General features: G+C 44.0%; 1 protein-coding gene across 2 annotated transcripts in view; it reads left to right on the top strand.

The window, feature by feature from the left end:
* Positions 1-27,321, top strand: part of MYO1D (myosin ID) — a 371,118-nt gene that overhangs the window by 88,467 nt on the left and 255,330 nt on the right. For both annotated transcript variants that reach the window (XM_034755839.1, XM_034755840.1), the window contains exons 2-8: positions 3,014-3,222; positions 5,012-5,105; positions 6,999-7,164; positions 9,346-9,399; positions 10,452-10,547; positions 24,647-24,763; positions 25,946-26,149. In XM_034755839.1, the coding sequence (XP_034611730.1) occupies positions 3,014-3,222; positions 5,012-5,105; positions 6,999-7,164; positions 9,346-9,399; positions 10,452-10,547; positions 24,647-24,763; positions 25,946-26,149 (940 nt within the window). The remainder of the gene's footprint in view (positions 1-3,013; positions 3,223-5,011; positions 5,106-6,998; positions 7,165-9,345; positions 9,400-10,451; positions 10,548-24,646; positions 24,764-25,945; positions 26,150-27,321) is intronic.

Here is a 27,321-nt window from a genome sequence, read left to right on the forward strand (position 1 = left end):
GAGTCTGGTGGCACCTTAAAGACTAACAGATTTATTTGGGCATAAGCTTTCGTGAGTAAAAACCTCACTTCTTCGGATGCATCCGAAGAAGTGAGGTTTTTACTCACGAAAGCTTATGCCCAAATAAATCTGTTAGTCTTTAAGGTGCCACCAGACTCCTTGTTGTTTTTATATTTTATACCACACTTGAAACTGTTGTTCAGTATCATAGTTGCCCTCCAAGTTTCTTTTTTGTGTAATCAGTTGTTTCTATCACAACAATTGTGTGGAGGCCAATATATTTCAGTCTTACTGCTAATTAAAAAGTATTCATTTTTTCAAGAAAATCCTTAATTTTGAGTTGCCTTCAAAGTCCCCCCCACCCCCACCAAAGAAGAAAAAATTAAATATAGGTATGAGCTGAAAAACATTGTTTTGGATTTTCAGCTCCCTAATGAGGAGGATGCTGATCGGGACCATGTTCAACTCAGTTGTCTTGGCATGACCAAGACCATACATTTAGTGATGCAAGCTGAGCTTTTTAGAAACCGATCTGCTGAATCACATACTGTAATGGGTGTGCAGCAAAGCTGAAGAATGTAAACCCACCAAGACTCCAGCTCAAGGACTGATGCAGTGTGTGCACTGCAATAGCTACTGCACTCCATTCGGTATTCTGCTTTTAAATAAGCAGTGAAAAATCAGTCAGGTTTCTCCTTTGTGATAAAGATATGACAATGCAGTCAACGGACAATCCTGAAATCTCTTGCTTTGCTTTTTATAAAAGTGTTATGATGCCACCTAATGTTATAGAGTCATATCACAAATTACATACTGCTACGTAAAGCAGTGGTTCTCAACCAGGGGTCTGGGGCCCCTTGGGAAGCCGTGAGCAGGTTTCAGGGTGTCCTCCAAGCAACCAGCATTAGACTTTCTGGGGCCCAGGGCAGAAAGCCAAAGCCCCATTGCATGGGGCTGAAGCCTGGGGCTCTGACCCCCCCCCCCCCACCTGGGGCTACAGACGAAGCCTGAGCAATGTAGCTTTGCAGGGGCCCCTATGGCATGGGGCCCCAGGAAATTGCCCTGCTTTCTACCCCCTAACACCGGCCCTGGCTTTTATATGCAGAAAACCAGTTGTTGGGATACAGGTGGGCCATGGAGTTTTTGTAGCATGTTGGAAAGAAAAAGGTTGAGAACCCCTGACATAATATACCACAAGCTGGGACCATGTAGCTAAGTTTGTAAATAGATCTGTTAACTTCCATGATCCCTCCCTTTCCAAAACCAAAATCTATGATTTCCTCAGTTACCAATCTGAAACTACTCATGTGGGCTCTATTTAGCTAGGGAAAACCATGTATACAAAATGTGAGGAATGAGTATGTAACGGGGTGGCTTGCCTCATGGGCTGGAGAGCCTGGTGATTACAGGATGTGAGCCCCATCTGACAGGAAGGACATTCCAGTGTAAAAGGAGCAGAAAGTTGAAGTGAAGGGGGGAAAAGCTCAGGAAGTTGTGGCAGTCTGCAGAGAGAGGAAATCTTTCCTGGCAGGGAGACCTGGAGGAGGAAGAGAAACCTTGTGTTGTGTGCATTATGAATGGCCTTTTAGGGGTTTTGAGTTTTATTTACAGTTTATTTTATATTAATAATCCCAATCCACAAAGAGGGAACCAAGGAAAAGGCTGAAGTGAAGTTTATTTGATCAGTGCAAGAATGGAAACTGAGGCAGGCTGCATGTAGTGTGACCCTTCACCATGGGGGAGTATACAGGAGGCATCTAGATTGGTTTCAGAGTACTTGAAAAATTTCTTTTGTTTTTGGAAATGTCTCCCACTTTTTAAAAATGCCTGTGTAGAAACTCCAGACTACTTTTATTTATCTCTCCACAAGGAGGACTGGTGGCGCTGAGTGTTTTTTGTTTTTAAGAGGGTTGATTGGTTAATATTAGTCGTAGCTATCCCCTTTCATGTACTCGTCTGGGACTTGATAGTTTTCAAACTTCAGTTAAACATCAGGGCTGTAGTTCCACTCTGGGCTCCTTACTGTGGAGAGCTCCTTTTGAATGGAAACAATCACTAGGGTTGAAAGTTGCATTTTTTTTTTCTGGATTGTAGGTTAATTCACTGTTTTACAACTTTCCCTCCTTATAACTGTCACCAGAGGTCTAGTTCTGGCTCCCAGATTTCTGTGCACTTTGCTGGGCCATGCAGTGTCTAAGGTCCTCAGAACTTAACATCTGAAAGTAAACCTTTCCTTCTAAGTCTGGCTTATTTAGGCAAGTGGATTAGAAACACCAGTGTTTTTATACATCTTTGCTCTATTCAAGCAGTGATTTAAAATTTACTCCAAGCTGAGTAAAATAAAGTCTACAGCAAATTCTGAGCCTTGGTAGATCACGAACTGTCATAGAAATATCTGAAATGAATGTTGAAAGGCTGGTTGGGTATGTATGCAGAACTAGGGTGTAATCTGTGGTCCTAAATTTTATGTTTGCAGTATTGCTGTAACCATGTTGGTCCTATGATATGAGAGAGACAAGGTAGGTGAAGTAATATCTTTTGTTGGACCCACTTCTGTTGGTGGAAGGGATTAGCTTTCGAGCTTCACAGAACTCTTCTTCAGATCACCTATGAAGCTTGAAAGCTTGTCCCTTTCACCAACAGAAGGGGGTCCAATAAAAGATATTACCTAACCTACCTTGTCATAAACACAGTTTTGCAGTAGTACTCAGCAGGCAAATCTGTATCAAACATTTTCAGGTGAAACACTAATGGTGGTAATTTCCGTAAGTAGCATTTGATTCAAAATCAGTTTTGATTCATAGTCTGTTACCTGACTACCTAGAATGACACATTGACATACCACGTGTGCTAAATAAAGAGCTTTTCCTTAGTAGTGTTTTATTATATTGTAAAAAAGTGAAAAATATTTGGATCAAATGACTGGTATAATCAAATGGACAACTTGGATGCAGAATACAAATTCTGATTTATTACATTTGACTAACCTTCTCCTTCGGCTCTCCCTGCGCAGGTTTGATAAAGGACGGATCTATACATTTATTGGTGAAGTGGTGGTTTCTGTGAACCCTTACAAAAACTTGAACATTTATGGTCGTGATATGATTGAGCAGTACAAAGGACGGGAGTTATATGAGAGGCCCCCTCATCTCTTTGCAATTGCTGATGCTGCTTACAAGGCCATGAAGAGACGATCAAAAGATACCTGCATTGTAATATCAGGTAAGGTGGAAAAGCCTCTCCTCACTACCTGAGGATTATTTGACCCTCCTTGTGAAACTGAAGGAAGGAAGTAGAACAATTTGGCTAATGTTACATTTGCTAAAGGGAGAATTTTACTATGTTCAAGACTTTAATTTGCATATGCGCCTGCATCTATATCATTCAAATACAATTGTCTAATTCAAGAACTTGTAGATTAAACTAATTATTGATACATATTATACTTGTGAGGGAATTCTGCTCCAAAAAATTAAAAGTTCTATGCCAAAAAGAAAAATTCTGCATACAATATTTTAAAATTCTGCAAATTGTATTTATCAATAAATACATGTAGAGGTTACAGCATGGCAGTGGGGAGCACAGGCCACTGGCTGCCTGGAGGTGGGGTGAGGCTGCACCCAACTCTGATAGAGCACTAGGGCTGGGCCTGCCCCAGAAACACCCTGGGACCCTGTCCCTCTCCACCAAGCGCACCAGTTGTGGGCAGACAGGCTCAACCCAGCGGGATCCAAGTGTGGAGGGGCTTAGTGTGAGGGGATCCATGTGTAGGATGAGAGGGTTCTGTGTGGGGCAATCTGGGTGAGAGCGGCTCAATGGGGGGTCCGAGTGCAGGAGGGATCTGGATGCATAGGGGCTTGTTGGGAGGGTTCCTAGTGCAGGGGCAATGGACTCTGAAGGGGGTTTCAGGTTAAGGTGGTTAGGGCTCCACAGGTGAGATCTGGGTGTGGGGGTCTCAGCGGGGCTGATCTGGGTGCAGGGGTGGGGCTCCAGATTCAGGGGGCGTGGGGCTTGGTGGGGAGGGCTGGGTGCGGGGGAGTGGGGCTTGACGGTGGGGTTTTGGGTGTGCAGTGTTGAGGTTTAGCAGAGGGTTCTGGGGGTGGGCCAGATGCTTGGGGTTTGGGTGGATGGGGCTGGGGAGGGCTGATCTGGCTCCGGCCTTGGTGTCCCCAGCCCCCTGCAATGATATATCTCTCCACTGCGTGCTCCAGACACCTGAAACCACGCCCCCGCCCCTGGGGAGGGGCTCTTGTGGCTTCTCTTTGTTTCCCTGTCAGAAAGTTATTTTTCTGCAGGGAAGCAAAGTAATCTGTGAATTCTGCACATGCACAGTGCCGCAGAATTTCCCCAGGAGTAATGGTATTGTGTGGTGGTAACTTAAATATGAGTCCCTTCCTTGTTACACCCAGTCTGGTTGAAGACTGGTTTTGGAAAAAAGCCTGTAGCATTCAGTCCTATCTTTTCTTTGAGGACTGTCTCGTACACCTTAGACGACTTCAGTTAGTGTTTGTCTTCTGTTTTGATGGCCAAAGCTAATTGCTTGTCATGACTCTAAACAGTGGGGGAGATGCTCATAGAGTGAACTATTGCCATTCAGATCCTGGCACGCAGTTTCCATGGTATCCCTATGCTCTAGCAGCCTGCGGAGCAAGAGACCCAAGATAGCTGCTGAACAGTAGTCTCTTGTATTACAGTTCACAGCAATGCTGCCAGCAAGCCACTGTATGCCAACCTTGTCCCTCTAACAATCTCTCTTTTGATCCTCTGCCTGCTAGGCCTTACAAACCTGTGAAATCTTTTATTTCATTACTGGTTTTAAGTTAGCATAGTAACGGCAGCCAAGCAAGGTTACATTCGTATCAAAAACACGTCATATCTCAAATAAATAAGAAAAGGTAGAGAAGCCATCGAAGCAGAATGACATGATTGCAATGATCAATGACTTACAGTATCTTCATTTTTTTTAATCTCTTCTTGGCTTATGATACTTCTTTGCTGTTTGTGTCCTCAGGTGAGAGTGGAGCTGGGAAAACTGAGGCCAGTAAATACATTATGCAGTACATAGCAGCCATCACCAATCCCAGTCAGAGAGCGGAGATTGAAAGGTAAGAGCTTTACAGCTCCCCCCCTTGAGGGGGAAAATAGCTTCATGTCCCGATACCATGACACTGGGCACTCTTGATATACCTATCTTCTTGTCTTCTACTTTTATAATTACATGAAGTTTTCATATCAATTCATTCTTTCCTGCAGGTAAAGTTTTGACTTAGGGAAAATTTTTGAAACATAGATAAATGGCTAACAGATAATTGGCTAGGAGTGTTGGGAGTGTAACTCAAGCCTTTGCACTTCCAAATTGTAAATGATGCCCTGAAATTAAGTTTCTGCTGAGGTATCAGTCAAACTTTCATGGAACTAAATGTACTTATACATTCAATTCGTGGCAAATGGGATGTTGAACAGAAGCAATACACTCTCTAAGTTTAGTCCAGCATTTCATGTTCATGAATTTCTAAATATGCCCATCAGGCATACTGAGTAAAAGTATAAATGTCTTTAAATAAATGAACGTGGCGTACTGACAAAATTAAACTCCCACCTTGGAACTAACTCTCGAACAACTTGCCTACCATGCAAGAAACCGAGAGATTAGATGTGTATTTCAGGGGGGCAAACTCAAATTTAGACAGACTAACCGAGGAAGTAAATTCTACAACCAAAGTATCAGAGGGGTAGCCGTGTTAGTCTGGCTCTGTAAAAAGCAACAGAGAGTCCTGTGGCACCTTTAAGACTAACAGCTGTATTGGAGCATAAGCTTTCGTGGGTGAATACCCACTTCGTCAGACACATGCTTATGCTCCAATACAGCTGTTAGTCTTAAAGGTGCCACAGGACTCTCTGTTGCTTTCTACAACCAAAGGCTCTCCAATGAAAATGCTCGCTCTCCAGCTCCCCATTCATGTCTAGGGCTTGGAAAATCAGCTGGGATCTTTTACTAACAGAGTACCACCTATGCATATTATCTGTCTAAAATAGATGCCTGGTTACAGGGAATAAGTTATGTATTACAATGTGTTTGAATGCAGCTAAATTTAAATTTATACATCTTGGATCAAAGAATTTAGGCCATACTTACGGGATGGGGAACTCTAGCCTGGTAAACAATGACTCTGGAAAAGATTTCAGGATCATAGTGGACAATCAACGGAACATGAGATCCCAATGTGATGCTTTGGCCAAAACAGATAACACAATCCGGGCGGTGCATAAATATGGGAATCTCAAGTAGGAGTAGAGAGGTTATTTTACTTGGTGCTTATGTGACCACTGCTGGAATACTGTGTTGAGTTCTGGTGTCCCCTATTCAAGGATGTTGCAAAAATTGGAGAGGGTTCAGAGAAGAGCCACAAGAATGACTGAAGGGTTAGAAAACCTGCCTTATAGAGTTAGATTGAGATCTTTAAATCTATTTAGCTTAACAAAGAGAAGGCTAAGGGGCAACTTGATTACAGTGTATAAGTATCTACCTAGGGAACAAATATTTAATAATGGGCTGTTCAGTCTATCAGAGAGAGGTATAACGCAATCCAATGGCTGGAAGTTGAAGCTAGATAAATTCAGACTGGAAATTAAGATGTAAATTCTTAACGGTGAGAGTAATAACCATTGAAAAAAATTACCAAGGGTCCTGGTCTATTCTCTATCCTTGACAATTTTTAATCAAGATTGGATGTTTTTTGTAAAAATCTGCTTTAAGAATTATTTTGGAAAAGTTTTCTGGCCTGTGTTATACGGGAGGTCAGATTAGATGATCACAGTGCTCCCTGGGAATCTATGAATCGGGACATATTTGAATCTTCTTGTAGAATACAACCTGGCTGTTACTAAAGCCTTCTGAAAAGCATGATTTGTGTCTGGAAAAAGATTGCACTAGATATCTAGGAACACGCTACCTACACTTGTGCTGTTCTCTTGCCTTTTCTGCTTATCTGTACTAGAGTGAAGAACATGTTGTTGAAATCCAACTGTGTGTTAGAGGCCTTTGGCAATGCCAAAACCAACCGTAATGACAACTCCAGCAGATTTGGAAAATACATGGATATCAACTTTGATTTCAAAGGAGACCCGATAGGTGGACATATCAATAACTACTTACTAGAAAAGGTAAGCTGAGTTTGACTGTAAAGTGCTAGGCTGTCTTCCCATGTATGATGATTATTTATAAAACATAGTATTTGCCATTTTAAATGTGTTCCTCCTGAACTCACGTCAAATAGTTCATTGAATATCCATCATAGGATGACTGTCACTTCAGATCCAGACCTTTAATTTTTTCCCCCAGAATCAATAAAGGTATGGTAGCTAAAATTAAGAAATTGTCAAAGCACCGCAACTAATTTGTTGCAACACAAACACCATGAAATCATTGTTTTTCAGAGCTCATTCCATCATAGAACTCGGGATAAATAAAAAGGTTTCAGAATGTTTTGTCTGTGCTTTGTACCCAGAATAAAATCTGAGATTAATTTAACATGTATAAAATTGCTTCCCACAGAGATTCTTGCACTGAAATCTCACTGGTCAAGCATGAATTATGAAGATTTCTGTGTGTCTGCAAGAAGTGGTGGTGTGGTTTTAGAAATATTGCATTGAACTGATGCCATAGCTTTACATGATCATCTGTTAACTTCTATTACATATTCCAGGAGAGTGATGGAAACAATGTATTTCATGTCATTTTAGACTGTACAGATTTGACAGAATCTGGCAACATTTTTAAACTTCTGTCTTTATTTCTCTGAAACCTAGTTCCAGAATAAACATTTTGTTGTGTTTAGTGTTTAATATGTACTGCTTTGACCCTAGTGACACACTAAGGGAAAAAATTGTTTGCAATTGCAATTGTTTTAAATCATAAGGCTTTTTATAAAATGTGTTTGACTGCACTATGCTAAGTTCCTGTTTCTGTTAACATTTTTTTTTTTATTTTTTTTTATTTTGAGGGTTTAATATTAGCCCAATTGGCTGATGAGGACAGGCAATGATTTTCCATTGCTGCATACCGAGGTCTGATCTTAAGTCAGCTAACCTTGCGTGATCATACAAATCATCATATTTACAACAGCAACCTCACTAATTCTCATTGACTTTTTGCTAATCCATTATCCTGGTAATTCTCACAGGAAACCTAGTTGTTTCGCTCTACCAGTTAAGGATTTAAACAAAACTACATTGTGCTATTCAAAGGCCTTGTCTACACTACAGGGGGAGATGGATCTAAGTTATGCAACTTCAGCTATGTGAATAACATAGCTGAAATTGACGTACTTAGGTCTACTTACTGCGGGATCCATACTATGCGGTGTCGACTGAGACGCTCTCCCATCGACTCCCCTTGCACTTCTCATTCAGGTGGAGTACAGGAGTCAACAGGAGAGCGATCTGCGGTCGATTTAGCGGGTCTTCACTAGACCCACTAAATCGATCGCTGATGCATCGATTGCCGTTCGTCAAGCCCCTTGTAAGTGTAGACAAGGCCAAAGTATACGTTTTGTCATGCGGTGTCTGACTCCTGGCTTTACTTTCTCATTAATTTGCAAAATTCTGTAGTTGGCAGTTGAATGTGAAGTTCCACTGTAGTTAACAAGAATTCCCCTAAATTTTACACTTTTCTGGGACTAAGATTCAGTGAAAATCTGAACGCCTCTTGCTCCTGCCAACATTGATCTTAGATTAAAAGTGAAGCATAACTTGCCACTGCTTTTATGGATAGCTCAGTAGTTTGAGCATTGGCCTGCTAAACCCAGAGTTCTGTCCTTGAGGGGGACACTTAGGGATCTGGGGCAAAAATCAGTACTTGGTCCTGCTAGTAAAGGCAGGGGGCTGGACTCAATGACCTTTCAGGGTTCCTTCCAGTTCTATGAGAGAGGCTCTGGTGTGTTAGCAGAAGAATTTACCACAAGAGTTCCCTAACTATGGACCCTGGAGCACTTACTGGTGGTCACATGGTGCTGTTTCCTATTAGATGCTCAAAATAATTTCTTATGTTAGTTTTGCATGTAAGTAATTACCATGGTCACCACAGGGGGAGTCATCTTTAAAAATATCCTATTGTTTGTGTATTTGAATGATCTGTGTATGACTGGGCTGTACATCCCATGGGACGGGGACTGCCTTGTGTCATACACCGCTAGTAATGATCAGTAGTACATTTGTAGGGTAAAAAGTGCTAGAGGGATTTTGGTAAAGATAGTGAATTATTGCATTGGCAGACTAAGGTAAGATATTTAAGAAGCACACTACTAGTGTCTAAAAATACGTGTCTTTGCATCTTTTCCCCCACAGTCCCGAGTGATTGTGCAGCAGCCAGGAGAACGAAGCTTTCACTCTTTTTATCAGGTTAGTGTTTGCCTACTCAAACACATGGAAATTAGCTGACTCATTCCTCTGTTCACAGGACATACAGGCAAAGCAATTAACACATTCCCTCTTGCATGCATTTTGTAAAGGGGTGCTCTGTGTTATCACATTCTGAGCCAGTTTTCTGCTTTTAACAATTCTATGTTGGCTGAAGATGCCCAGTTTTGGAGAAGGGCCATGGAAGGGTGAAATATTCCTCCTCATCCTCCTATGTATTAACACATTTGTAAACTGATTAGTACTTCTGAGTATATAGTACTGTATCTGGACTTTGGATTAGTACTTCATTAGCAGTACAACTAATGTCCTCTTTTCTCATGAGGCTTCTGTAATTTGGATGGAGCTAGTTTCATGGCACTGAATACATTCACATCTTCATATTTTTACTTCAGTACCTTCGGTTTTGTTTGTGGTAGGCTGATGCCACTGTGTAGGCTCTGCTGGGGAAGGAGATGCCCCTCATCATACCTCTTTGTAAAGAAAATGACAACATACCTGCCTTACTTTGTTCAGCACAGTTGCTGATATTTGCCACCATGGTGTGTGTATATATAGCACTTTATTTCCAACATGTGGCAATTTGAAGATGTTTCCATTGGGGAAAGTACATGTGTTTGGTCCTGAATGCTTGCCTGAAAACATCTGTATGAGGTTGCCCCTGTGCAGAGGTTTTGACTTGTTTGCAAGATTGTTGCTTTAACAGCCTTAAAGGCAACCACCTGGAAGGTGTTTTTGGCTGTGTAATGGTGGAGACTGTGTATATCATAGCCACAATGCTTACGCAGCCTTTCCATGTGACTGGAAAATTCATTACGTGATGCTTACTGGCTTCAGGTGCCAAGGCTGTTTGCATGTTAGTAATGTAAATGGAAAGTTGTGGTCATGTCTCACCACGCATGAGGAAAAAGGATCAGAATATATTCAATGTAGCAATCAATGAGTAACTTATGATATTACACCAACTATGAACGTATTGGATGGTGTTTGTTTTTTTGATTTAATATTTGTTTTTTAAAATACTATTTGCACAGCTTCTCCAGGGAGGTTCTGATCAGATACTACGCTCTCTATATCTTCAGAAAAATTTCTCTACATACAACTATATTCGGGCCGGAGGGCAGTTAAAGGTGAGGATGCAGTCAATTAGTTTCAGGTAACTTGTTCTAAAGTTGTAAATGCATCTGGAAGTGGTACATTGACTTTAGCTGTACATCCTTGCTCATAATTGTGGGAAGATATCGTAAGAGAAATGAAGAATTCCAGCCACAATCTAAAAGCTGTCACCCCCAGCTGCCGTGGTGGATTGCTGTGCCTTGTTGCTGCTTCCTCCCTGCAGAAGCTGCCAGTATGACGATGAGAGGGCAAACAGCCTGGGTGTGGAGTGCAGGCAGGCAGTAAAGGGGCTCTAAGAATCAACCTCAACAGCTCATGGTCTAAGTGGCTTCACATAAATTGGTTTCATATAGGCATGTGGGACTTTGGTTATTGATAGCAGACCCCCAAACAAATTGGTTCCCAATGCAGGCACCATTTTGACCTATTTTCTATCTCATGCCATTCATGGAATCTCCTTTAGATCAGTGATACAATCCAATCTTCAAGTGGTTGCACGTGTCCATTCCACTTCAGGTTTGTGCATGCCCAGTGCACTGCTGGAGATTTTTCCCTCAGTGGTACCCATTAGGGCCAGGCATGCACCATCTGCTGCTGTGTGCTGCTGCACTGTGTTGTAAAGGATAGAGCCACACCCAATTCCCTTTATCATAGAATCATAGACTATCAGGGTTGGAAGGGACCTCAGGAGGTCATCTAGTCCAACCCCCTGCTCAAAGCAGGACCAATCCCCAATTTTTGCCCCTGATCCTAAATGGTCCCCTCAAGGATTGAACTCACAACCCTGGGTTTAGCAGGCCAATGCTCAAACCTTTAGTTCCTTCTTACCACCCATGACAGTTATTGGAGCGTGCTATCTTGCTGCTGCAAATTTTCTTCATTTTGCATTTGTATATAGTTGGTACTCATGAATAGTTTTTGTTAGGATAATGCAGCATTAGGTTTCCTTTCTTGGTGTACTTTTTTGGTACTCTTTGATTCCTGTTGTGTGGGTACTGGTACCTGGTGGGGGAGGAGGGGCGTGCCTCGCTCCCCAGGCTTCAAGCCCTGTGATGCCTTCAAGAAACAGATGCTGGTTAGTGACCTGCACTTCAAGTGCCTGAGTGCCTAGGAGAAGCTTGTGACAGAGATGGTACCAGATCTGCAGGGGCTTTAAACCCAGAACTAAAAAGGAAGGGAGGTCACACTAAAACACCTCCTGATGCACCCACACTCAGAGCCTCCCAATTCAGTGTGTGTACCGAGCACATCTGCTTCGATTAAGAGCGCTCCTCCTGTTTTGGCAGACTCTTGATGCCAGTCTCCTTCTCCGGTACTGAGGAAGAGACACCAGAAGATGGTATCGAAGGACTTGGTATCTGGGAGATCAGAGTCCCTGACACCAAAGTCCAGCAAACATGCTGGTGAGGAGGATAGACTGCAATTGAGGCTGAAGCACTCCCTGGTTTAAATAACTGCTCAGGCAGGGTTGTTGACTCAACACTGGTACTGATCCCTAAGGCGGCACCATCTGTGTCAGTGGTGCGGTCTTTGTTGGGTTAGCAGTAGCAAGAGACCGTACCATTTGAAACATATGTTGTGGAATGCGACCTTTTCAGTCTCTCAATACAGTGGACACTGCAGTACCTCCTTGTACGCCGCTGGTGAGAGGCAAACTGCAGTGATCTCACTAATGCCCTTTTCTCCAGACTACTGACACCAATCCCTGGCACTGACAGGAGTAGCTCCTCTTTGGTTGGATGAATCCAGTTCAACCTCTGAGTTGGAAGTTGGCTTGTACATGTCACGGCTTTGTCACATTAGCAGAAGCTCTGTCTTGGCTGACGGTGAAGGAATTGAGCTCTGGTACCATACCAGTGGCCATTTTGGAACTCTTGGAGGCTTCTACCTGCCTCCAAGTTGTCTCCACACACTTCCTGTTCTTCTTCTTCTAGAAGACATCCAGGTCCTTCTTGTCAAGAGTAGCAGGAAGCAGGTAGCAGACTGAGAACTGAACATGGACGGTCTGCTTTGGTGCCTTCCCCCCCCGTCTCCCCAATAATTGGGGGAAGCTACACTTTAGCCAATCCTGTGGTGGTCCTCCTCATTGCCTGAGCAGGCAGTAGTATCGGAGGGTTCTTTACTTCCATTGGATGATTATATTGTCCACTAAGACCTGCTAAAGAGGGTGACTTTCGCCTTAAATATTCAGGTGGAAATGGTTCTAGAGAGGTCTCACAGATTGGTCAATATCTTGGCATCTGTGGAAACTTCTCAAGTGGCATTTCCAATTAACGAGGCTATTCTGGTGCCCACTAAAGTGCTGTGGCAAACTCTATCTTCCCTCCCTCCCAGAGTGCCAGGGCTAGAAAGCATCTACTCCAAAATCAAAAGATGCGAAGAAAAAAAAAAAAAAAAAAAAAAAGCTCAATCTCTTTGGCAGGAAACTTTATTCAGTATCCGAGCTACAGCTCAGCATTGTTAATCAGCAAGCACTGCTGATCATTGATTTTAACCTCAAGGACAATGTTTTAAAATTAATGGATGCGAAACAGGTGTTTCTTGCTATGGTGGATGAGGGAAAGTTGGCGGCCATCACTTTACTTCTGGCTGATTTGGTTGCTGCAGCTAGAGCAATGACATTGACTATTATGATGCACAAATGTCTGCAACTCCAGTAATTGGGTCTTCCTCAGGAGATCCAAGAGACTATCCAGATTTTTCCTTACAAGGGGCCATCGCTTTTCTCGGAACAGACCAATAACAAGCTGCACAGACTTAAGGGTTGTAGGGGTGTCTCAGATCATTGGGCATTTATATACATGTCCCAAAGAAGAAGCAGTACTGTCCTCAGCAGCCACATTGGTATGCATTGCAATAAAGACCAAGCTAGAAAGAAAGGCAAAAGTTATAGGAGGGGACCACCTCTACCTACTTCTTCAGCAGCAGCCAGACAGCCGAGTAGTTTTTTTGGATGTGTGTGTTGAGGACAGGCTGCCCAGTCTTCCGTTTGCCAGCTCTCATACCCTGATGTATTCTAATAGGTTGTCCTACTTGCTAAGTGCTTGGACCTGCATCACTACAGCCCAGTAGGGTCTAAGCATGGTGGAATTGGGATACACCCTTCAGTTTATTTCTAACCCCCAATTTCCACCCTCCTCCCCAATCTCTTTTCAGGGACCATTCTCACAAGGAAGTTCTCCTATGGGAGGTTCATTCTCTCCTCCAGCTGGGAGCCCTGGAGGAGGTTCCTCCATTTCACAGAGGGATGAGGTTTTATTCTTGCTACTTCCTTAAGTGAAAGGAGGTTTCAGACCTGACCCCAAATATAGCGATCAGCTAAACCCTGAGCATATGGGCAAGACTCACCAGCCAGACACCCAGGAAAGAACTCTCTGTAGTAACTCAGATCCCATTCCATCTAACATCCCATCACAGGCCATTGGGCATATTTGCCGTTAATAGTCAAAGATCAATTAATTGCCAAAATTAGGCTATCCCATCATACCACCCCCTCCATAAACTTATCAAGCGTAGTCTTGTAGCCAGATATGTCTTTTGCCCCCACTGCTCTCCGTGGAAGGCTGTTCCAGAACTTCACTCCTCTGATGGTTAGAAATCTTCGTCTAATTTCAAGTCTAAACTTCCTGATGGCCAGTTTATATCCATTTGTTCTTGTGTCCACATTGGTACTGAGCTTAAATAATTCCTCTCCCTCCCTGGTATTTATCCCACTGATATATTTATAGAGAGCAATCATATCTCCTCTCAGCCTTCTTTTGGTTAGGCTAAACAAGCCAAGCTCTTTGGGTCTCCTTTCATAAGACAGGTTTTCCATTCCTCGGCTCATCCTAGTAGCCCTTCGCTGTACCTGTTCCAGGTTGAATTCATCCTTCTTAAACATGGGAGACCAGAACTGCACACAGTATTCCAGATGAGGTCTCACCAGTGCCTTGTATAACGGTACTAACACCTCCTTATCTCTACTGGAAATACCTCACCTGATGCATCCCAAGACCTCATTAGCTTTTTTCACGGCCATATCACATTGGCGTCTCATAGTCACCCTGTGATCAACCAATACTCCAAGGGCCTTCTCCTCTGTTACTTCCAACTGATGAATCCCCAGCTTATAACAAAAATTCTTGTTGTTAATCCCTAAATGCATGGTCTTGCACTTTTCACTATTAAATTTCATCCTATTACTATTACTCCAGTTTACAGGGTCATCCAGATCTTCCTGTATGATATCCCAGTCCTTCTCTGTATTGGCAATACCTCCTAGCTGTGTGTCATCCGCAAACTTTATCAGCACACTCCCACGTTTTGTGCCAAGGTCAGTAATAAAAAGATTTAAATAAGATTGGTCCCAAAACCGATCCCTGAGGAACTCCACTAATAACCTCCCTCCAACCTGACGGTTCACCTTTCAGTGTGACGCGTTGTAGTCTCCCCTTTAACCAGTTCCTTATCCACCTTTCAATTTTCATATTGATCCCCATCTTTTCCAATTTAACTAATAATTCCCCATGTGGAACCGTATCCTATGCCTTACTGAAATTGAGGTAAATTAGATCCACTGTGTTTCCTTTGTCTAAAAAATCTGTTACCTTCTCAAGGAGATCAGGTTGGTTTGGCATGATCTACCTTTCATAAAACCATGTTGTATTTTGTCCCAATTACCATTGACCTCAATGTCCTTAACTATCTCCTTCAATTTTTTTCCCAAGACCTTGCATACTACAGATGTCAAACTAACAGGCCTGTTGTTACCAGGATCACTTCTCTGTCTTAAAAATAGGAACTATGTTAGCAATTCTCCAGTCATACGGTACAACCCCTGAGTTTACAGATTCATTAAAAATTCTTGCTAATGGGCTTGCAATTTCGTATGCCAGTTCCTTTAATATTCTTGGATGAAGATTATCTGGGCCCCCCCGATTTAGTCCCATTAAGCTGTTCAACTTTCGCTTCTACTTTGGGTGTGGTAATATCTACCTCCATATCCTCATTCCCATTTGTCATGCTGCCATTATCCCTAAGCTCCTCATTAAAGACTGAGGCAAAGTATTTGTTTACATATTGGGCCATGCCTACACTATCCTTCACCTCCACTCCATCCTCAGTGTTTAGCAGTCCCACTTCTTCTTTCTTTGTTTTCTTCTTATTAATATAGTTAGAACCTTTTACTGTTGGTTTTAATTCCCTTTCAAGGTCCAACTCTACATGGCTTTTGGCCTTTCTCACTTTATCCCTACATGTTCTGACCTCAATAAGGTAGCTTTCCTTGCTGATCCCTCCCATCTTCCACTCCTTGTAGGCTTTCTGGTTTTTCTTAATACCTTCTCTTAGATGCTTGCTCATCCAGCTTGGTCTACATCTCCTGCCTATGAATTTTTTCGCCTTTCTTGGGATGCAGGCTTGTGATAGTTTCTGCAACTTTGACTTGAAGTTATTCCAGGCCTCCTCTGCCTTTAGATCCACAAGTTCTTCAGTCCAATCCACTTTCAGAACTAATTTCCTTAATTTTTTAAAGTTAGCCCTTTTGAAATCAAAAACCCTAGTTACAGATCTATTTTTGTTTATCCTCCATTTAGTTTGAACTGAATTAGCTCATGATCGCTCGAACCAATGTTGTCCCCTACAACCATTTTTCTATGAGGACTTCACTACTCACCAAAACCAAATCTAAAATGGCATCCCCTCTTGTTGGTTCAGCAACTACTTGGTGAAGGAATCTATCAGCTATCACATCCAGGAAAATCTGAGCCCTATTATTATTCATAGAATATCAGGGTTGGAAGGGACCTCAGGAGGTCATCTAGTCCAACCTCCTGCTCAAAGCAGGACAAATCCCCAACTAAATCGCCCCAGACAGGGCTTTGTCAAGCCTAACCTTAAAAACCTCTAAGGAAGGAGATTCCACCACCTCCAGTGCTCCACCACCCTCCTAATGAAAAAGTTTTTCCTAATATCCAACCTAAACCTCCCCCACTGCAATTTGAAACCATTGCTCCTTGTTCTGTCATCTGGTACCACTGAGAACAGTCTAGATCCATCCTCTTTGGAACCCCCTTTCAGGTAGTTGAAAGCAGTTATCAAATCCCCCCTCATTCTTCTCTTCTGCAGACTAAACAATCCCAGTTCCCTCACCTCTCCTCGTAAGTCATGTGTTCCAGCCCCCTAATAATTTGTGTTGCCTTCCGCTGGACTCTTTCCAATTTGTCCACATCCTCCTTGTAGTGTGGGGCCCAGAACTGGACACAGTACTCCAGATGAGGCCTCACCAATGTCGAATAGAGGGGAATGATCACGTCCCTTGATCTGCTGGCAATGCCCCTACTTATACAGCCCAAAATTCCGTTCGCCTTCTTGGCAAGAAGGGCACACTGTTGACTCATTTCCAGCTTCTCGTCCACTGTAACCCCTAGGTCCTTTTCTACAGAACTGCTGCCTAGCCATTCGGTCCCTAGTCTGTCTCAGTGCATGGGATTCTTGCATCCTAAGTGCAGGACTCTGCATTTGTCCTTGTTGAACCTCATCAGATTTCTTATGGCCCAATCTTCTAATTTGTCTAGGTCCCTCTGTATCCTATCCCTACCCTCCAGCGTATCTACCACTCCTCCCAGTTTAGTGTCATCTGCAAACTTGCTGAGGGTGCAATCCACGCCATCCTCCAGATCATTAATGAAGATATTGAACAAAACCGGCCCCAGGACCGATCCTTGGGGCAGGCTGCTTGATACCAGCTGCCAACTAGACATGGAGCCATTGATCACTACCCATTGAGCCAAGTGATCAAGCCAGCTTTCTGTCCACCTTATAGTCCATTCATCTAGCCCATACTTCTTTAACTTGCCAGCAAGAATACTGTGGGAGACCCTATCAAAAGCTTTGCTAAAGTCAAGGAATAACACGTCCACTGCTTTCCCCTCATCCACAGAGCTAGTTATCTTGTCATAGAAGGCAATTAGGTTAGTCAGGCATGACTTGCCCTTGGTGAATCCATGCTGACTGTTCCTGATCGCTTTCCGCTCCTCTGAGTGCTTCAGAATTGATTCCTTGAGGACCTGCTCCATGATTTTTCCAGGGACTGAGGTGAGGCTGACTGGCCTGTAGTTCCCCGGGTCTTCCTCTTTCCCTTTTTTAAAGATGAGCACTACATTAGCATTTTTCCAGTCATCCGGGACCTTCCCCGATCGCCATGAGTTTTAAAAGATAATGGCCAATGGCTCTGCAATCACATCTGCCAACTCCCTTAGCACCCTCGGATGCAGCGCATCCAGCCCCATGGACTTGTGCTCGTCCAGCTTTTCTAAATAGTCCTCCATTCTATATCTGGGAAGTTAGTCTCCCATGATCACACAATTCCCATTAGTGTTTACTTCATTAAAAACATTAAAGAGGTCTCTATCCATATCCAAATCAGATTCTGGTGCTCTATAGCACACCCCAAGCACTATCCCAGGGGAGGCTCTAGTAGTTTTCTTCCCCAATGTGATTTTTGCCCAGACTCTGTCTTATCCATTCCATCCCTTCTTATTTCTTTACAGTCTACCTCATCATTGATATACAGTGCTACTCTACCACCTTTGCCTTTATTTCTATCTTTCCTAATCAGCACATACCCTTCAATACATGTACTCCAGTCATGACTACTATTCCACCATGTTTCTGTTATCCCTATAATATCTGGTTTCACTTCCTGCACCAGTAACTCTAGTTTCTCCATTTTGTTACCTAGGCCCCTTGCATTGGTGTACAAACATCTTAATTTTTGCTGTTTGGCTTCGCTCACATTCTTTACCTAAGTAGGCCCAGACATTCTACCGCCAGTATCACCTATTAGGCTGGTATCTATGCTACCCTTCCTCCTTATGTCCATTCTCCTACCCACGGCTGTATCCTTTCTTACTTTGTTTTCTTCCCTCTCAATGTTAAAATCCCGCATGGCGATTACCTGGACATCTCCCCAGATTCCTAGTTTAAAGCTCTCTTAATCAGTTGTCCCAGCTTCCATCCTAGAAGTCTATCTCTCTCCCTACTCAGGGAAAGTCTATCCCGAGAGAACAGTCCTCTGTCCATGAATGCCTCCCAGTGGCCATACATCCCAAAGTCCTTCTTATAGCATCACTGCCTGAGCCATCTGTTGATGGTCGTAACATGGTCACACCTTTGTTTCCCTTCTCTAGGAACAGGCACAATCCCGCTGAAGATCACCTGAGCCTCGATTTCCTTAAGCGTCTTCCCCAGCCTGGCATAGTCTCCCTTGATACGTTCCAGCGAGAATCTAGCCATATCATTTGTTCCCACATGAAGGACGATCAGTGGATTCTTTCCTGCTCCCGCTAGGATCCTCTTCAGCCTAGAGTCCACATCCCGTATCTTAGCACCCGGCAGACAGCACAGCCTTCTGTTCTCTGGATCAGCTCTGGTTACAGGCCTGTCTATTCTTCTCAGTAAGGAGTCCCCAATCATGTTGACCTGCCTTTTCCCCTTTTCCTGGTGATGGTGTGATTCTCCAGTCTATCCCGTTTCCTCTGGCTGCAAGTCCTCTTGATTCCTATTCTCCCTTGCAATCCTCTGCAACCCATCCTGTATCCTCCTGGGGCTCATATTTGGTTTATCTCCATTGATTCTTCCCCTCTCCCTATAGAACTAGCTGCTCTTCTCTTCTTTCTTGCCCTCCCACCTTCAGTGACCACCTGCTGTGCCTCTTCATTTTCCAACTCCACAAACCTGTTCCTGAGCTCTATTGCTCCTTCACTAGCCCATCTTTTCCTCTGCCTGATTCTCTTAGTCACATGCTCCCACTGTCCACTTTCCTCACACAGCAGTCCCCCCTCAGAGTTCTTTGGTCCTGCTTCCATCTGCAAGTCTGAGCTTTTCCCTTCAGCTTCCTCATGTCTTTGCTTGTAGTGGGCAGCTTTTTCAACTCTGATCGTTACCATTTAATCTGGAATCTGCTCCAAAGGTCTTTTCCAGGATTATGGTAGTATCAGTATTGGTTTTAAAGAAAATTCACTTCTTGGTCTTTATGGAGAACTGTGTTAGGTGTGATGGGATCCCAGGGGTGCAGTCTGGGATGGTGGGACCGCTGTGCCCCCTTAACTCTCACAATGCTTTGCTAGTGACAAGCAGCAAAGCCCTCCAGGCGCTGTTATCATTCAACACAACTGCATGTGGAGCCCCCACACCCAGCTAGATTGCATGAATGCTCCCAGAGCTACTCACAAATCACACAGAGAAAGGCACCAACCAAATCCTCCCGGCCATGTACCTCAGAAATGTACTGTCTTGCACTACTCAGGATAAGCAGTGCAAATTTATTAATTGGTTCATCACTTCATTGATGAGAAGTGGATATACACCAGCCTTTGTAAACCTGATAAGCACCCTTACCAAACACTTCAGGCAAACTCACTGGTAAAGATAAACAGTTAAAGAAGTTTGACTACAAAAGATAAATTTTAAGTGATTATAACTGATGGGCCAAAAGTCAGAGCGGTTACCAAAAGAAAAGAAAATATAAGCATGCAGTCTAAACTCTCAACCCTATTAGACTGGGCAACATCTAGATCAGGAGTGGGCAAACTACAGCCCGGGGGCCACATCTGGCCCTTCAGATGTTTTAATCAAGCCCTCGAGCTCCTGCCAGGGAGTGGGGTCCAGGGCTTGCCCCGCTCTGGCACCCCAGCCGGGGCTTGCCCCGCTCCACGCGTGCTGTGGCTCTGCACGGCTCCTGGAAGCAGCAGCATGTCCCACCTCCGGCTCCTATGCATAGGATCAGCCAAGGGGCTCTGCAGCTCCCATTGGCCAGGAACCTTGGCCAATGGGAGCTGCGAGGCAGCGTCTGCAGATGGGGCAGCGCGCCGAGCTGCCTGGCTGCAACGCCACATAGGAGCCGGAGGGGGGACATGCCGCTGCTTCTGGGAGCTGCTTGTGAGGTAAACGTGGTCTGGAGCCTGCACCCTGACCCCCTCCTGCACTCCCAACCCCTCATCCCCAGCCACACCCCAGAGCCTGTACTCCCAGCAGGAGCCTTCACCCCCCTCCGCACTCCAGCACCCTGCCCCAGCCTGGATCCCCCTCCTGCACCCTGAAATCCTCATTTCTGGCCCCACCCCAGAGCCCGCATCCCCAGCCGGAGCCCTCATCCCCTCCCGCACCCCAACCCCCAATTTCATGAGCATTCATGGCCCGCCATACAATTTCCATACCCAGATGTGGCCCTCGGGCCAAAAAGTTTGCCCACCCCTATCTAGATTAAGTGGTTTTTCTCACCCCACAGGATATTGCAATTCATAGTACACAGGTTTCACCCCTTGAAACCTGGGCCAGTCCCCTCTGTTGGAGTCTTCAGAGTGTCCCTGTTGCTTGCAGCCTAGGAGGGGGAAGGAGAAAGGCCACGCATGGGGCCCTTGTGTTCTGTTTTATACCCTTAGTCCCATGTGCTTGGAGACAAGTCCAGGGCATGTCTGATGGGCATTCTTAAGTCACAAGGTGAAGCATTACCTTGGTGTGTCTCCTGTGAGTGAGTCATTGAATTGTAACTCCTCTGCTGGGCAGTGGCTGGTGATGTCTGTTCAGCACCCACCCGGGCATTGGCTACCTCCTGTGTCATTGTCTCTGGAGAGCTTGTATCTGGGTACCTCCCAAACCCACAGCATATTTTAGTGAAAGCCATAAAACACATTCTCATAATTTCACATGCATTAATGATATACATATTTAGATAGAACCATGGATTTCAGCAGATCATAACTTTTCCCTTGATACCTCACACGGCCTGCTTTACATGCAATATCACAATTATATATACATGAGGAATATGGCGGTTACAGGACACTTCCCCCAAGGTATAGAATGTCACGCAGTGGTCTGTAGGGAGAAAGCAAAAGCAAAGTGATTCATGTTTCTGCATGTACTACACACCAAGGCAGACTAGCTTACCAGGCAGAAGTTAAATTAAGCAGTGTCTTCACTCATTGTTATTCACTCAGTTTGGATCAGTGATTGATCATTCTGCATCTGGAAATCAAAAATCAAGTGCCCCATGGCCTCTCCAAATGTCAGGACTTGTAATTCAAGTAGATGAATGATTTCTTATCAAGCAGGCGGAGATCTTTGTTGTATGCTTTCCTACCATTCCACTGCTTCTTGGCACCATACACAACCTGCATAATGTGGCAATAATGATATTGTTTATGCCTTTCTGGCTGAAGAGGCTGTGGTTTTCAGGCTGATTAACTCAGTATTGAATCTCCTGATCCTTTTGCATTGCATAGGAGGTCTGCTGATGGTTATAGATTAAGTCCTTGAGCAAATCCCTCAACGACCATTTAGGGATGAGCTCGGAGACCCTCCCAATTTGTATGAAGAACAACAAGGCAGCAGATCTAGATGGGATCCCCGCTGAAATCTTTAAAGACGTGGACCAGAGCTAATTTGGCAGCTTTACCTGCTTATCCTTAAAATCTGGATAAAGGAGGAGATACCTAGTGAAATGAGGGATGCCCTGATTGTCACCCTCTTCAAGAAAGGGGATAAAGTAGATTGTGGAAATTATTGTGGTATCTCCCTCCTAGCCATTGCAGGCAAAGTTCTAGCGCAGATCCTTGCAACTTGCTTTCTGCCCCGTCAGAAGAAATTTTACCGGAGTCATAGAATGGTTTCTGACCGTGTCATGGAACTGTATATATGATCTTCAGAGCACAGCAGCTGCAAGAAAAGTGTCGGGAGCAAAACCGACCACTGTACATGGCTTTTATTGATCTAACTAAAGCCTTTGATTCAGTGAATCGCCGTGACCTCTGGACTGTACTTTCTAAGATTGGATGTCCTGATAAATACATCAATGTCCTAAAATTGCTTCATGATAACATGAAAGCGACTATTCTGGGCAGCACTGGCTCCCAGAGTGAACCTTTCAAAGTACAAACAGGTGTCAAACAGGGTTATATCATCGCTTCAACCACGTTTGCGGTTTTTATTGCTGTCATTCTTTACCTAATTGCTGGGAAGTTTACAGCTGGCGTTGAAATCATTTACAGAATGGATGGAAAAGCTGTTCAGGCTTAGCAGGCTGAAAGCCAAGAGAGAGATCTCCACAACATCTATTGTGTAACTTCAGTATGTTGATGACAATGCAATCTTGCCCACCCTGAGAAAGATCTTCAAACTATCTTGAATGTGTTTGCCGATGCTTAGGCATGTCTTGGTTTCACTCTTAATGTCAAGAAGACTAAAGTGCTCTATCAGCCCTCTCCAAATGAGGTATTACATGCCCCATCTATCAAAATCAATGGAGTGGCACTGGAGAACGTCAATCATTTCCTCTACCTTGGAAGTCCTCTTTCATCCAAGACAGATATTGATGCAGAAATTCAACATCGCCTCAGCTGTGCCAGTGTAGCTTTTTCTCGTTCATGGCACAGGGTTTTTGAAGATCGTGACATTCGAACAGACACCAAGCTTCTTGTTTATCAAGCCATTATTCTCCCAACACTGTTGTATGGGTCCGAAACTTGGACAACCTACAGACACCACTTGAAAGTCCTTGAGAGATACCATCAGTGCTGCCTTCGTAAGATTCTGAAGATCAAATGGGAAGACAGGTGCACCAATATTAGTGTTCTGGAGGGGGCAAAGACCACCAGTATCGAGGCAATGGTCATCCGTCAGCAATTCCACTGGACAGGACACATTGTCCGGAGGCCAGACCATCGCTTCCCAAAACAGGTCCTGTTCTCTCAGCTGAAAGAAGGGCACCATAACGTGGGTGGACAACGGAAGCATAATAAGGACTTGCTGAAGGACAACCTAAAAAAGTGTTATATTGACACTTGGGAGACACTTGCCCAGGATTGCTTAAAATGGAGTGAAGTCCTACGTGATGGTCCCCTGCATTTTGGACTTGTTCGCCGACCAGCTGAAAAGGACAAGAGGCGCAGGAGGAAGGAGAGACTGGCTTCCAGTCATGGTCAACAGCCTCCTGCTGAGCCTGAAAATATCTGCCCTCATTGTAATAGAACTTGTAATAGAACAAGGATTGGCCTTATTAACCACCTGAGGACCATAATTCCCATGGAAGATGATCATACTCTGTAATGAGTGATCGCCCAAAGATCAGTCATCCATCTTTAGGACAAGACAGATTCAAAACGGTTACACATATGAGGTGATTAACACCCTCATGGACCCAGAAAGAAGTCAATGACCAGAACTTATTCTATTAGCTGGTGCAGAATTCATGGTTTAAGGATGGAAAAACAGTTTTGAACAGTCTCAGGTTCCTTCAGGAGGGCCTTAATATGGTTGTATAAAAATGTCCAAGCTAAAGGTCAAGTCTCCACACTATGATGTAACATTATGTTCAGGAACATAAAGTTCAGGGCAAATCCTGACATCAAATACTTCCTGTGTGGCACTACGTCACAAGGTCATTGAACAAAACCATGGGACCTTAGCATCAGCATCCAACGGTTCATATTGCTTTCTGGATAAGTATTTTGCTGCTGCCAGCTAGTTTTGTAGCTCAAGTGGTAGCAGACTATGGTCCAGTGCTGAAAGTTGAGATAAAACCCTGTCTCTGATGCATGATGGGAGAATTGTAGAAGAAAGAAGAAAAAGAACAGCTTTTTGTAAGTAAGTTCCTGTCTTGAGGGTTTTTAGGTTGCAAAGTCAAGACGTTGGAATCTAGTAGCCTGCACAACCATAATTTGGTGCTCTTGTGCGTATGCATTGTGATAGTATGTCATCATGTAATTAAAGACCATTTCCAAAGGTTCCCAGCTTCTTGCAGATTATAGGATTGCTGTACAAAGGAGGCAGAATTCAATTGCATGGATAACTGTAAAACTGGCATTTCTTAACTGTTGAGTGGTTGATTTTGCAATCTAAATAAAACTGAAGAGTTTTTTTGGTATGTGATAAATAGAATAGATAGTGGCTGTGACCTACTGTTCTGTGCAATATTAACTTTTTTTAGTAACACGTCTGTGACATCTGTGGTGGTTGCATAATGGCTGCCAGGTTATGTCCTTAAAGCTGTGCCATGGTGATGCTTTATATTCTAGAATGTTTGTCTAGAGTATGCAAGGTACTACATCAAATAAATCTCTATTTTCCTTAGTGTTCCATCAATGATGGTGCAGAGTTCAAAGCAGTGGCAGATGCTATGAAAGTGATAGGCTTCAAACCAGAGGAGATTCAAACTGTCTACAAAATTTTGGCTGCCATTCTTCACTTGGTGAGTTCCCTGCATGTGGGTTTGTGGAAGCTGTTTTTCCAGGATTACAATGGCAGGGCAGCCAGGCTGTGTTACTTGTGTTACTGTGTGACTTCAATAGTCAAATTGTTCTAGCAGATGCAGTTGGAAGTGCTGTTTGTTTTGAAAAGTCAACACTATTCCTGCCTGCCAGTTGTGGGTCAGATTTCCCTGTGGGACCACTGTGATCATCTGGTCTGACCTTCTGTATAACCCAGGACTTAGAATTTCCCCACAATAATTCAGACTAATGGCTCATCAATCTTCATGTCAGTTTTTCTGGTGATGTCATTAAACTGGAAACATATTCTAGGACTTTGTGGTGAGCTGTAATGAAGATGGAAAGGATAAATATAAATAATCTGTGGGTTCTGCTTAGTGTCTTTAAATTCCAACTCCTCTCTAGACCCCCGGCTTGTAACAGTCTTTGCCTGATTAAACTTTCTTTGAATTAGTTTGTCATAACTTCGTTCCTTGAATCCTGCTAAATACTAAAGGCCAAATCTTTCTTTTGATCACAGGCAAAGGCGAAGCCTGGGTGGGTGGGTGGGGTCAAGAAGGGTCACATGCCCCTCCCCAGACGCCTGGGGGGAGGCACATTCAGCAGGGAACTACAGTGGTGAAAGGAGCAGAATGTGGGACCGCTGAGTGGCCACATGCCGGCAGCTCCTCCGGCCTGGCTGTACTGCCTCAGCGCCGCCCCACGCAGCTGCGACTCCTGGGGTCTGTACAGCCCCACTGGAGGACAGGGCTGGGGGTGGTACTCGGACAGCCGTGCCAGAGGAGCTGCCTGTGTCAGGCCTCCTTCCTTTCACTGCGGGAGGACAGAGCCCCACCCCAGGTAACATGGGATGGGGAGGGGACGGGGTGCCCAGGCTGGGGGCAGGGCAGGGAGGAGTCACGGGGGGGGTGTCACGTGGTAGGTCACATGGGGAAGCCACATGCCCCCTTAGCTGGTGGCCCCCTTTGTGTCCCTCCCATGAGTGGAGCATACAATACTGAGGACAATTTAGCCTGAATTTAGAAATGTGCTAATGGTGTTCCATTTGTTGATGAACTGAACAGCAGATCACCCCCTGGAAATGAAGCGCTTACTTCAGCTTTGCTGACAATATTCTCAGCAGAGGCACATTGAGCAATCTTGTCTTTCGCTACTTGCTACAGGGGAATTTGAAGTTTTCAGTGGATAGTGACACGCCTGTGATTGAAAATGGCAAGGTTGTGTCGGTAATTGCAGACTTGCTGTCAACAAAGTCTGACATGGTGGAGAAGGCCCTGCTTTTTCGAACTGTAGCTACAGGCCGGGATGTCATTGACAAGCAGCACACAGAGCAGGAAGCCACCTATGGCAGAGATGCTTTTGCAAAGGTGAGTCTGAATTCTTTTTCTATAAGTCTGTGCTAGTTTGTCATGCAACAATTTCCAAAACCCTGGCTCAGTTTTTGCTCTTTAATTTCATAAATGATAGGAGCCCCTGGATGAAGGAAAGTATTGCAGAGTCCAACATCTGTGTAGCAAAAGGTTCAGCAAAGAGTGCAGATGCTTAATGAAGTTGTAAGTGAAGATCACAAGGTTTTGGGGGCTGTTAGTCTGAATGTTTCATCTTCAATATGTATTTTTAGAATGTTCACATAATGAAAGACTTATTCCTCTAAATTAATGGGTGCATCAGAGTTAAAATTTTATCTATGAGTGGGGGCAACCCACAAAATAATTTTGGCTGCAGGGTTTGCCAGGACATTGGAAGTCTCTGCTCTGTTAGATCATATCTTGATACAATGGAAATGCAGTGAATGAGATTGAGAGAACAGATTGACAGTTCTAGCTGTCTGCTTGCTGTCAAGAAGAGAGCAGTGGACTGGAATGACATCCTTAAACAACATTGAAGATCATGGCAAATGCTACACCTTTGTTTGTTTTGGCAATGACAGCAGTCTCCTTTGGAAGGGTGATAGTGATGGAGTATTGGGAGGACACTTAACTACTCAAATTTATTTTAATTGTGAGAAGAAGAAATGGAGGGAGTTAAATGGTGGTATTGGGTAAGAGCTAACATTTGGGCCAGTCACCTTGAATGCCCTTTTAAGGTTGTAATACTTGCCAGAGCTGCTTAGCACAGGTGTCACTAAATTGAATGATTAGATTCTGAAGACAGAAAATGACCTTGTTTGTGACTACTTCTTGAAAAGTGAACGATGATAATATTGTATAGTACTGTATTTTGTGGTGTTAACTGCTCAGTTACAATGGGTGCGAGCACTTTATAAAAATCTTAATTCTGCATTCATCTGCTCACCTGTATTTTTCATATTCATACAATTCTCTGATCATAGAATCATAGAATATCAAGGTTGGAAGGGACCTCAGGAGGTCATCTAGTCCAACCCCCTTCTCAAAGCAGGACCAATTCCCAACTAAATCATACCAGCCAGGGCTTTGTCAAGCCTGACCTTAAAAACCTCTAAGGAAGGAGATTCCACCACCTCCCTATGTAACCTATTCCAGTGTTTCACCACCCTCCTAGTGAAAACGTTTTTCCT

The sequence above is a fragment of the Trachemys scripta genome, chromosome 23, assembly GCF_013100865.1.
Source record: "Trachemys scripta elegans isolate TJP31775 chromosome 23, CAS_Tse_1.0, whole genome shotgun sequence".
Taxonomy (NCBI): Eukaryota; Metazoa; Chordata; order Testudines; family Emydidae; genus Trachemys; species Trachemys scripta.